Raw genomic sequence first — 13,227 nt, 5'->3', positions numbered from 1 at the left:
TACTTGTAGACATTTATGTGCAGTCTTCAAAGAGAAGATTCACAGATACCATTTACTGTTTTAGCTGGAGCTTTAAGGCATACTATAAACTTTATCTGAGAGGGGAAACAATAGCTCAGAAGCGCTATGGAAAAAAAGCACTTTAAAATACACTTGCTATTCAATAGTCCTGACACAAAGGACTAAAGGGTTCCTGTATTATGAAAGTCAAAGTCATCATCAGTAGGTTATATATTATCTCCAGCCTCTGTTTTAATCTACAAAGCAATTCTAATTATCTTTAAAAATAAAAATAAAAAGCACATTACCTTCCTACTTTAACAAAAACCAGGATTGTATGAATAGCAAGTAATCCTGCTGTTTCACTGGACCCAATATACAAATAAGAGAAGCTACAGAAAATCATGCCACCTTAGGCAATTCTAGAGCCAAAGGGTTTCTCAATTAATCTTAGTAAAAATGTTGCAGATGCTTTAATTCCTAGGGAGATTTTACCCACTTTCTGGTGGAGAGCATAGCTCACCTTCAACCTTACTTGTTTCATCAAAATACCGAAGTCCTTTGTCTATATTATGGCAGAAGGCAAACTATTTACCCCTGTTAAGAGTAAAGTCTTACGGGAAGTGAATAATTCCAAATTAGCATAGCATCATTCATTGAGAAACAATAGTATACATCCACACTGGAAGTTCAGTTTGAAACTAACTGGACTCCTAGTTCAAAACCTTGGCTTCAAAGAGTGGAAGAGCTGTGGTTATGTCTGGGCAAACTATAGATAATAATTTTTAATAGTCCAGTCAGTGGTTGTACCTGAACTCTGCATGAAACCTCTGATGGGAATGGATATGACCTTAATCTTCAGTGCACTAACTGCTACTGAAATATGGAATCTGAACTGTTCTGAGCTGCTTTGACAGGCTGAAAGAGTGTCCTAGAGTGAATTTATGATGCTTGTGTCCTCAGTCATCTGTTCTGTTTATGCAGAACATAAAGTTCTCCAATTTTAAGACTGGTTCTGAGAGTGAAGGGGGAGGGAAGCAGCACACAGGTTGTTTGCAGAAACTGCACTTGCTCTCCTGAATCCTTCTCACCCACTTGGAACCCTGCTTCCTGAGAATTTCAGACTTTCTATGCTGACAGGCACTGACCCCCAGGAGAACTCTGCATTGACCTGAGGCTGTGGAGAAGGTTTCCAAAATGGAATGACAGAACTGGGATTGTGGGTGTGGACTTTGGATAGAAGTGTGTAACATCACAGGGTGGAAAACTTAAGAGTTTAAGGTTTTAGAATATAGTAATATATGTAAGGTAAGATGGAGGTTCTAGGGCAGTAGCTGGTCCTTCTTCTTCACCTTCTTCTTGGGTGGTTTTATGCAAACGGATAAGAAGTCTGCATTGTGGGCCACGGGTGGTTGGTTATTAGATTAAAAATGAAAATAATTTAGGTGTCATTTCTTAATTGGACAGTTTATCCTTAAAAGGCCTTGTAGAGAGGGAGATAGGGCTCCATTTTTAGTTTGTTGAAGTGCTGTAGAACTCAGGGTTGGTGAGACTGTAGAATAAGAACTAATAAACATCTGAGTCCCAACAAGAAATACTGTCTTGTGCATTTAATCCTGACCTTGGCAGAAAAAAAGAAGCAAAAAATCTGCACCCACTGTGCTGTCTGCAGCATGGACAACAGAACAGAATTCTCCTTTGCTTTTAATTAGTTGGGTTTGTTGAGTTAGCTGAAACCAGAAGTTTTTTGGAACTGTTCAGCTATTGTTCAGTCTAGTAACACGAGCACTACCGTCTGGAGCACCACAAGCTACACTGCACACACCAGACTCAACCCCAGAGAGACTGAGGAAAAACTGAAGACATACAAAAATACTCTGAACTACAGAAAGACTTTCTGAATTTGCCATCTCTTCAGAACAATGAGAAGTTTCATTGTTTAGTATTATTCATTTTTCCTGTTTATGAGTACTTTGCTTGTTAAATAAACAATTTTTTTCCACTTTTCTCATGGGAAACTTATGTCTCCTAAACTGGTGGGAGGAGAGGCTGCTTAAATTTGCTGCTAAAGGGACAACTTAAAAAGTTTCCTCCTGAAATTTGCCCTAAACCAAGACAAAGGGGAACTGAGGAGTGCTGCAACTCCACACTTTCCAGTGTTACTACTTCCTATCTCTAGCATAAATATGATGCCAGAAAACACAGCAAGAAAGGGCTAAATATAATGCTTTTTCTTAGGCCCTCTGCTTTAGTAAAACTGAGGACAAGATCCAGCTATGAATGAAGATCTGAAATTTGAAATGTTGCACAGAAATGTGTATCTATATGAAAATTACAAGAAACTAAAGTCATAAAATAATTTGCTTTCGGTATTTGCAAGCAACTCTGTTCTGATTTTGCCCCCTAGAAATGGCTGCTAAGAATGGCAACCATGATTTACTTTAGGGAGAGAAGAGGGAAAGCACAGCCTTCAAGGTTTGTGCTGACAGTTAAGGAGCTGAGGGAGCAATGGAAGTGAGGTCAAAAGTTCTGAAAGGCACACAGATGTCTTTAACAGCCCTGGACTTAAAAAATACATAACAGATAATAACAGCTTGTCTAATCAAGAAAAATCTGACCTGATAGTCTTCTTTCAATGCATTTAATTCACTTTCCATTCTAACATTCGTTTGGGTTATTCGCTGAAGCAGCTCCTGCACACACTGTAGAGAGCTGAGAATTTCCTTAGTAATACAAACAGAACAGAATATATTGAGCAAGATTTTGTTTCTGGAGTTTAAACATTAGATAATTTATGTCTTTTATAGTAATATTTTTTTAAAATTCTGTCAGTTTTTACAAAATCATGTGTGCAAAAAAAAGTACTCCAACCTCAACACTACAGAAAACTTGTAGGGAGAAATCAGAACAACACCCATTTTTCTGGCCTTTTACCTTGGAGAAGTTAACATTACTATAAACTATTATAACATTCTTTTTCAGAGAATTTTCCTATAATTAAAATTATATCCTCTCCATCTTTATACATTCTTCAATGTAAATCTAGATAAAATATATCTAATCCAAACCTCCTGTGATTTTTATTCAGGACAAACAGAATACTTTAGTCTTACCATATCACAGGTCTGAAAAATATAGAAAAACCAAAAGAAATTATTCCATAAATGGATCACCCTAACATGAAATTATTGTGTGTCTCCTGAATTAAATCCTAATACATGTGAACTACCACCCACTACCTTTGCATCATATGGTGCAGCTATATCATGTCAGGGTCTGAACTTTGGTGGTACCTTCCTCAAGACTGCATTGTTACTTCATGAAGGGGAAGTTGTAAAAGAAGAGACACCCAAAGGGAGCTGATTTGAGTTGATAAAGGTGCCATGGGTGCTACAATGAAGTGTGTTGCAGTCTGCTGGCAACTGAGCCATTTTTTATTGAACACTACAAAACACATTTCCAAAGCTTGAAAAACAGAGTGAATGACCCAGACAAGCCAATTATCACCCCCTCAAGACCACTTACAGCAGTTACTAAAAGAAGATATGCACAGAAAAAAACCCTGAGTTTTAGGCAGAAAGGAATCTTAGGTGTACTCAGTTGCTTCAAAATAAGAGAGGAACATATTATTAAAGTATTTGACATACTTGCAAAGTCTTTTCAAATTATTCTAGTTTTGGTTCTACTGTGTAAAAAGATACTGCTATTTAATAAAAATAAAATCAATATTTTAGTGTACTCTCATTCCTTTTCATGCATGTATAAATCATATTTTTTCACTGAAGGTTAATTTATTTTTAGTTCAATTTTACATCCAGAAGACTGAAGAGCTGTGGAATGGCTTTGCCAGTGCCACCCAACAGGTCAGTAGCAGAGTTGGCCACATCTTTTAAATCTAGGACAGTTTTCTCTCAAATAGACCAGACTGCTTCTCTCACACAGTTTAGTACAAATCAGCTGTAATTTAGATGGTACTTCTACCCTAAGACTAAGAACCACTGAAGCCAGCATTTCAGTTAATCAAGGTGAATTATGAGTGCTCCACAGCACAGAAATCCATGTCTTCAAACCCAAGCACTTGGAGGAAACATGAAGCTCATCTCTACATTAGAGCTCTCTCCAGACAGTACCAAACCTCTCCATGTGTCCAAACTAACCTACCAAACAAACCCTAGCAATTCACACAGAACAAGAAAGAGATGCAAACCAGAATCCTTCTCTAAGATAACACAGCAAATATGCTCCAGGAATTATGCTCCATTCATCTGCACAGAAATCCCTTTAGTGCATTCAGGGCTGGGAGAGTAATGAGGCCTGAGTCTCTCATCTTTTTCCATGTTTTTATTGGCAAGTATTTTTTAAAAGCAGGCTCAAAATGAAAGCAGATTTTTATAAATTGGAAGAGTGCTGCTGGATGAGTGCTCTATGGCCATGCCAGCAAGACTCTGCTTTTGTCCCTCCCTGGCACCAAGAATGACACACTTCTCTGACCTGTGCCCTTTTCTGAACTGTAGAGTGAAAGTTCTGCCACTGTTCAAGAAAAGGAAAAAAAAACAATCACCCCTTTAATGGTTAAGATTCTGCAAAGCAGTGTCTTACATTGTTATTACAGGGAACACAATTTTTTTTTATACTTGACTCCATAGCATTTTCTAAAAAGGATTTTTCCTGGAATATACCTGAGTTAGCAAGAGACGACAATCCTACCTCTGTTCAGGGATGTAAAGGTGTTGCTTAATAGTCTAAATGGAACATCATTTCCTTCGTGTACCATTGACACGTTATTCCCATTTCACCTGGTTTCAGTACCAGCAATGTTAGAATAAACTGCTGGCAACCAGAAAGCAGAATAGCATTTTATGCCAGCCTTACTGCTTATTTATACTGAACCCACATGCAGCCAAGTGTTTCATGGGAATATCAAATTTCTCCCATCTGAACTCAAAGTCAAAATGTAAGACTTGGAATAGAGTGTCAAATAATGGACTTTGTTCTGGTAATACTTTTTCTAAAAACTGAGCAGAAGATACAACTTAGGCCAGGATTGAAATATTTCTGAAGTGTAAACAAGTGAAATTAACTAGTTTTTGTAACTCAGTATAATAAGAAACCTAAGTACGAAATGTAGCACCTACGTTCTTAAGTGATTTTTAAGTAGTGAAGCTGTACTAACAACTCACCAGCTTTTCTTCTTTAATGTGAGTGTTTTCTTCTTGAACTTTTTTACTGACTGCTGTCTCCTTAAAAAAAGAACATGAAGAACAGTGAAAGGCATTTTAAATTAATGTCTATTTTTAAACAATATTGTATTAATGTGATATAGTGAATCATCATCAGGCTACTTAAAGAAATTGAATGATTTTTTAATGTCTTTTCACCCATTATTTTACTAAGAAATTACATTGATATTCACAGTGCATTTATTTCCCTAGAAAAGGTTATAGTGGAAATAACTGAAATATATTGTATATGCAATATAGTAGAAAGGAATCACTAATCTGTATGCATCAGAGATCATTGCTAGGAGGTTTGCTGAATGAAGCCATATTCAAATAATTCCAAAGAATAGTCACCAAAACTTTAATTTGTTTAAAATCCAAAATACCATTCTGATTTTCTGTTGCAGTTCTTGAAACTGTTTTTCCTTGACTGCAAGATTGATGTTTTCTTCTCCCACCCTGTACTGAGAGGTGACCTTGGACCTTATCAAGTCTGTAGTTACTTTCTTCAGTTCCTTAACACAGGAAACACATATAAATAGTTCATCCAGTATAGGCATTGCAATTCAAAACAGAGACAAATCTTTTAAACTGTCCTGGTCATGCCCTACTTTGAGATAATGTATGGAAACAACAGAATAAATTACAGGTACTGAAATGTGTCAGACTGACTTATTAAACTTCAAACTTGCCACACGTGACTAAAAGTTTATTTTCACAGGTAAAATGTTATTGTGCCAATTTCACTCTGAAGTATTTACTTAATCATTTTATTATTTTCTCTTCCAAGAGGTGTATTAGAAGTGGACATTGAGTTGGTTTTGGTAAAACCAATGGGTCTTATGGGTTCTTTACCCATATCTACAATAGGAATTATTATTGTAACTATGGTGTACATTCTTGGGAATGAGGAGGGGAAAAAAAAGGAGAACAGTGATTATCTGGTAAAAACAGGAACTGGCTATAAATTTGGAGGATCTTTGCTTTTCCTGAAACATTAATTACTTAATCTCAAGAGAATGCTAAATTACTTTTATATTAGAAGGTTCTATAGCATGATGTCTTTGATTTTATAGCCTTTATCCGCTTTTAAATATCCTGCGGATTTTTTGTAGGGTTTTTTTGGGGTTTTTTTTGTATCTGTTTGGTATCAGTTATTCAGAGCTTCTAGTGCAGCAAATAAACAGCAAATGCTTTGATCTCATTAAATTACAACTTATAGTTCCTGGAGCCATAAATATTGTGCCCTGCTCTCCCCCTCCCCTCCCATCCTGGTGCAAGGTAGTCTGGTTAATATCGCTCTCTCCTTGAGCACTCTGACGTTTACTCAGACAAATAGCAGAGGTTATGAATGCTCACAGATAGCATCAAGAATTCTCCATGATGCCATAGTGGTGAACCAAGCATTCAGAATGGTCATAGTTTTATCTAACAACTAAGTTTGGTCTGTTTAACTTTTCTTCACAAAACTGGAATTTCGGTTATCACACACAGAATTATCACAGACTGGTGGTTAACTGTTCTGGACAAAATCATAGAACAGTACAAAAGAAGAAAGAAAGATTACATTGCAGCTGAAATTCACAAAATTTTATGGAAAATACAAGTATAGGTAGCACTTTTAAATAAATCATTTTTTTGCTAGAGGCTTTATTTCTCACGTATCTTAGCCATAAATTCAAAATTATCTAGTAAGTCCTAAGTGTAATTGAAGAATCAATTTCATAATTGAAGGCCAGCAATGCCTTACAATTATTCTATTTTGTAAGCTAGGTTTTCCCCATCTTCTGCAACAGAGACACATTTCAGTTGTACTGCTTTTACTAGAAGGCTCTGTCTGTAATGAACATGCTAGGAGAGCTCCTGCTGTTAAGTGGCAGAAGGTGCAAGCAACTCTAATTTTGTGCAAGTGCAAAGGTGGACCATGGCAGCCTGCACAGAGGTGCAGAAGAGGGACAGAGAGCCCAGCTCACAGGCTGGGTACCACACCAGCAGGTGCAAAAGCCTGCCACGGATCTGATGCCACCTGTTTTCCAAAAGTCAGCCTTTATAGTGTGCAGAAATAAACTTATTTTGTCATGGGGAAAGCATGAGTCGTGCACTTGAAGCAGAAAAGGTGACTGTATTTTTTTTCATTGCAATGGCAACTGGGTGTGTACAATCCATCTGGAAGCAAACCCAAATCTGCTAATACAAAGCTGTAGGCAGGAAAAACCAAAACCAACAAACAACCAGAACCCAATACAAACTCCCAAAAAATCCTCCACAAATGAAATTGCCAAAAATAATAGCAAAGTTTTTCATGGTGAGTGAAATCACAAGGTTTGTAGCCGCAAAAATAATTTAAAAAATAATTTTCTACACACTACATGTGTTTTATTTTACTGTGAAATTAATTAAAATGTCACCCCAGAATTTTTGCCTTTTTTTTTTTTTTTTTTTTACTAGTAGCTTTTTCTCATTATTAAAATTACAAGTAGCATCCAAAAATCTATAAAGTATGTTGAATGTGAAAAACAATTTTATCAGTTCTGGGGTGCATTGAGAGAGAATGATAAAGCTCTAAGCCCATTCCCCTGATCTGTTGCTAGCAGCCAATGCTTAGAGGGATATGGCTTCAAAAACACTTCATGCCAATATAAGTCAAGAGTGTCCCAAAATCCCAGTCCTGCACCTTAAACCTGCTTTCTTTCTCCAAGTTGGTCTGAGCTAAAACTTCCACTTTTTTGATTTTTTTTTTTTGTTGTTGTTTTTTTTGTTTTGGGGTGTTTGATTTGTTTTTTGTTTTTTTTTTGGTTGGTTGGTTTGTTTTATGGGGTTGTTGTTTTTTTTGGGGGGGGAGGGGTTGGGGTTTTTTTGGTTTGGTGATTTTTTTTGTAAAATCTAGTTCTGTTCAATGCAAAAAATTAATTCCACTCTCCCTTGAGGTGACACAAATACATGTTCCAGCATAAAGAAGTGGTGTTGGACTGGAAAAGCAGCCAGCACAAGCAGATGTATCCACTTCCCAAGACTGATAGCCAATGAAAACTTTACCTGTATTCAAAATTACATTTATATCCATTTGCTCTCTTCCTAGATTGCTGCAACCCTCTTGTACTCTTCTGGGTCTTGAGCAGCAGAGTTGTTTCTTAAGCAGCAAAATGACAGAAATCTTTTTCTTGGCGAGATACTAATGCAAGCACTTTCAAAGTGGTTGAAAAGAATCCTACCACACTGAGTATCAAAATGTTCAAATCTAAAAACAAATGTTACTGAAAGGAAATTTTGCCACAGTCCATTACACTAAAATTTAGGAACTGGACCTGAAGCAGGTAATATCAAGAGATGTAATTACAACCTCTTTAAATAATATTTCTTTCCTGAAACTCCAGAAGAATAAACCTGTGCAGAACAGACCTCAATTTAATTCAAGTCTACTGTTGTACATATTTAACACTTTCATAACACACTTGCAATTTCATTAAAATTGGAGATTAGCTTATTTATATCCATAAATGTTAAATAGCACTGACTTCACTAACTTCACATTCCCATTAAGAACAAGTGTGTGAGATCATCCAGGTCTGAGTGAAAGTAATGGCTGTGATAAGAGCTGACAACCGAATTAAGATTTTAGTACCATGGATAGTCATTCCCATTCCAGCACTGAGGCTACAGAGGAAAGAAGTTTGAACCCAGAAGTTGTTAGAGCTGTTAGAGGTCAGTCAAGTCTCCAAGGCAGATAAAACCAGCCTCAGAAGTTGTCCCAAGTTGTGCTGTTGATATCATGACTTCTTTCAGCTATGTAGCAAGTGAAAACAGCCTGGTAATCCCTTTTCAAAACTCTCTCCTAAATATCCCAGTTCAGATAGTTCAAAAAAGGTTGGTCAAACACTAAAAACCAATAAAAAAATTCAGAAATAACTACAATAAAGGTATTTCCTGCTGAACTGAAGAAGCTAGATTAAGTTTCAGTTGACCTCCTTTTTCTGCTTATCTAACAGTATTTTATTTAAAATTCATAACCCTTCATGACCTTAAGAATCAAGAGTGCAGCTGAAAAAAAAGAGTGGATCAAATAATATGTTTGACTGCTGGAGTACTTAAATTTCAATTTCTGTCTTACACCTATGTTACTCACAAAATTCATTATGTAAAATTTTCTTAAACATTTTGTTTTCTTACCGCTCAAATTACTTACCCTCAGAGACTGTTAAGTAATTAATTATTATTGGTTTTGCACCAAAAGCAACAAATCCAATTTACTGTGATGCTGAAACACTTCTGAAACACCTCACTTTTTTATTTACATTATACTAAAATAAAGACATGTTGCATTTTAAATGAACACTCCTGCTTCTGTCACATGCAAATCATTTCCCTTTTTTAAAAGGAATTACACAGTTGGACTGTGCACAATGCACAGACAAAGCTGCTCTCAGATCTTCAGAGTTATGATTATATCAGCATCCTAACAAACATGGTTCTCCTACGAGGAAAGTTATCACCACTGACACCTTCCAATATTTTTTCTGTTCTCTTCCATCCATCCAATATTCCAGATAAATATATACAGTTTTTATATCTAACCTATCATTTGAATTATGTAGCTAAATAAACATTTTTAAATATTGTAAGACCTAATTGTGATATAGAAATTAATTTGAGAATTTTTCCAGAATTCTGCTTTACTCTTACTGTGGATTTCAATCTGCTTTCCTGATGGCAAGAGTTCTGAAATCTTTGATTACTTCAAAACTTGATCTTTTTGACACTGAGGTTTGGCATGTTACATTCTAGTATGTATGTAAAAAATCCAAATTGAATTCCTGATTAATTTTTACTGTGGCTACAATATCTCTATGAAAATATATCAAATATGATAATTAAGTAAAGCACTAAAAAAGGTAAGAATGAAACAAATTTTTTAAAATCTCAAAATGTCTATATTTCAAGATAAAGTCTGGCTTTTAGTGGAACCACACTTCAAAGAACTTTAACAATAAGAGGCTACATGCTCTTAAGAAGAAAAGAAACAACAGTAGATTAAAGGAGAATTTTCAAGTACTTTTGTGCTTTCAAATCCCATTTTTCAGGCAAAGAAAGGTAAACAGGTAAACATCCATTTTTTGATCAATATAACCCAAATATAAAATGGTCATAGTCCCTTTTCCTCATGTACAAATTATCTTTGCCCCTGCCCTTTTTTGTTTTCAAAAACATTCACAAACTTGGCAAAGTTTGGTAATTCAAAGCAACCATCTGGAAATTGGGGATTAACATTAGTCCAAGAAGTTGAGATAAACATGCTTTTGATCCCTACATAAAATCATTACAGAATCTAAAGGAGAAAATAAATTTAAAGGATGGAAATAAAAAGATAAGGAGATATAAAGAAGAGATGTGGTGTGGAAAGGTATTGAGTTTACAGAACAAGTCTGATTTTTGAATGCCCTTTTGTTTTTCTCTTAAGAAAAACAAAAATAAAAGCTTGTTTAGCTCTTAAGAAACAGCTCAAAGGGAAAAGAATGTAATCTTCCCACTATTGCCTATGTTCAAGAGTGCAACTCAAAAACGTACTTGGCAAAGAGGAATTTCTGAATAGAGGCAGGAGAAAGGAGCTTAGTGACAACTTCCTTGTCAACAGAATTGCCATAACCTGATGTCTCAGCTGCCTTGTCACAAAACTCTCCCAGTTCAGGGATTCAGCTACACATTTTACCCTGTGTTCAAGCTACCAGCTTGCCTCCATGGCAAATGCACTTCATGCTGTACTTCTGACCCACTGAAAACACCACTGCTACCTTCCCCACAGATGGAGAAGAGATGGCAGCACAGCACAGGAAGAAGAGAGGTTACTAATAATTAGCAAGAAACAAGGAGGATGCTGTAGAGGTAAATAAAAATTCACAGGTTACAGAAAATTCTCAGAGCTGCTCCAGTTTTAACTGAGGTGTCTGTGGAAGATAATTTAGCCATCAGTCATAGCATGAAAAACAGTTCTGCTGCTTGTCCACCACTTCTGTTAACACATCAGCAGCTTTTGGAAGGCCCAAAGAATCACAGCATATTCTGAGTTGGAAGGGACACACAGAAATCATTCTCCATTCAGAAATGTGCACTGTACTTACTTCTTTCAGATTGCTTATTTCAGTCTCTTGTCTTTTATTCACTGATGCTAATTTCTTATTGTGCTGTATGGCTTCCTGCACTTTAAAAAAAAAAGTTAAAGCATGTTAACAAATATTTTCATATTTCAACAAATGTTTGATTTCTAACTTCAATATATGTGCATATAATTTATTTTAAAAAACAAACCTAAAACTGAAAATATGATTCAACTACTTTTTCTGTGTAGTTTGATACCACTCTGGAGGACTATACCAGGTAGTACCAGTTGTCTGTACCTCAAACAGTGAGTTAAGACTTCTGTATGTTGGCTTGCCTTTTATAACTGTAATTTCATTTTTAGTGTCTTAGGATGTCATTTTAGTAGGAATTTTAATCTTGGTTTTATTTTTTAAAGCTTTTCTTGTAATTTTCTAATTAATTTAGTTATTTTCAGACTAACACAGAATATAATGGACCACAGAACATATTAATAACTGAGTTACCAGATGTATAGCGTTATATGCATATAGGCCATGGAAGACAGAAAACCAGCAGAGGCTAGCACACCAAAATTTCTAAGAATTACTTCTATTCCTGCTGAAAGGGAAGGGAATTTTCTCTTAGACTTTATACAGGTTGTGGTAGGGGACTTAAGAGAAGTTCCCCCGGACATGCCATGGGAGGAGACTGTGGTATAGATGCCCGCCTCCCAGGATGTCCGTCAAAACCCACCACTCCCCCCAAGTTAGGTAATTAACAGTTATTCCCACCTTCTGGTTATGTCAATCACCCATTTGTACTTACCCTTGTTCTGGAAGGTTCTTAAGTTCTTTGACTATAATTGGTTCTTCCCCGGTTACCACCCCCTTCCCTCATCCTCATTTGTTGCAACCCTATCACCCCATCCTAACTCCTCCTCCGAACCCTTTTCCTATTGGACCCTTTGTATCTTGCCCCTCCTACTCTGCACCTGGTTATAAACCCTACCCCGCCCCTTACTCGGGGCTCTCTTCGATCCTGCTCCCTTGCTGTGTGATCGGGTCGCAGATCCCAGCTGACACCCAGCCCTCAGTGAAATAAAGCAGCTTGAAGGAGTCATTCCACCTGGTACGAGCCTTGTTTATACACCATCGTAGAGGAGCTGCTAGCGGAGTTCTCCAATATTAGGAGATCTCGCAAGGTGGAACTCTACAACAGGTGAAGATATCACCGGGAAACTGCTTGAAATTCCACAATGAAAAGCTGAAGATATTTACTGGTTCCTGTACTTTTTCAGACAGTTCTATTCAGTCTTTGTATTTTGATCCTCTCAGGTTCCCCTTCATCCTTTTCTGATTCCTCTTCGTTCACCCCTAATCTTTTTTCTTTACCTTCCTCAGTAGTTTTCTGGCACCACACTTGAACACAAGAACTGTAGACCCCCCAGAACGTCCTCTCCTTTTCTGCTAGAGATGGTGCAGAAAAGGAATGATGGACAACAGGGGAATGATGGACAATAGCCTTACAATACCATAAGCAGTTTTGCAGTTTTGAATAAGAATAGGTGCTTAAAAAATACTAATACAACTTAGGAAAACCTCCCAGAACAACAAGTAGGCTAAAACTGGTAAAACTCACTTTCAACAAAGTCATGTGCTCACTCTCCAGCTTTGAAGTACAATCAGCAGAACATTGGTTGGCCAACAGTGTTCTGGATTTTAAATTTTAAAAACTGAACACAAGAAGTAACTTGAGGTACTGAAATACCACAAATATATATAGAATATTTTACCAGTTCATTGAAACTAGATTTGAAAAAAAAAAAAATGTTTTCAGGCAGAAATAAAAAATTTAGTTAGATTCAGTAATTGAAAAGTTGGGGTTTTTTTGTATTTTGGGAATTTTTTTTTTAATTTGATAGTTCCTCAATAGAATT

At 36.5% G+C, this 13,227-nt stretch overlaps 1 protein-coding gene across 1 annotated transcript in view; it reads right to left on the bottom strand.

Moving 5' to 3' along the window:
- The window catches only part of CCDC73 (coiled-coil domain containing 73), a 55,757-nt gene that overhangs the window by 15,435 nt on the left and 27,095 nt on the right, over positions 1-13,227 (bottom strand). Inside the window, exons 9-12 of the mRNA XM_077784393.1 lie at positions 11,333-11,412; positions 5,606-5,734; positions 5,181-5,240; positions 2,619-2,723 (exon numbers count right to left, since the gene is read on the bottom strand). Coding sequence (XP_077640519.1) covers positions 2,619-2,723; positions 5,181-5,240; positions 5,606-5,734; positions 11,333-11,412 — 374 coding nt within the window. The remainder of the gene's footprint in view (positions 1-2,618; positions 2,724-5,180; positions 5,241-5,605; positions 5,735-11,332; positions 11,413-13,227) is intronic.

This window comes from Lonchura striata, chromosome 6 (assembly GCF_046129695.1).
Source record: "Lonchura striata isolate bLonStr1 chromosome 6, bLonStr1.mat, whole genome shotgun sequence".
Lineage (NCBI taxonomy): Eukaryota > Metazoa > Chordata > Aves > Passeriformes > Estrildidae > Lonchura > Lonchura striata.
This window is presented reverse-complemented; position numbering and strand designations above follow the sequence as displayed.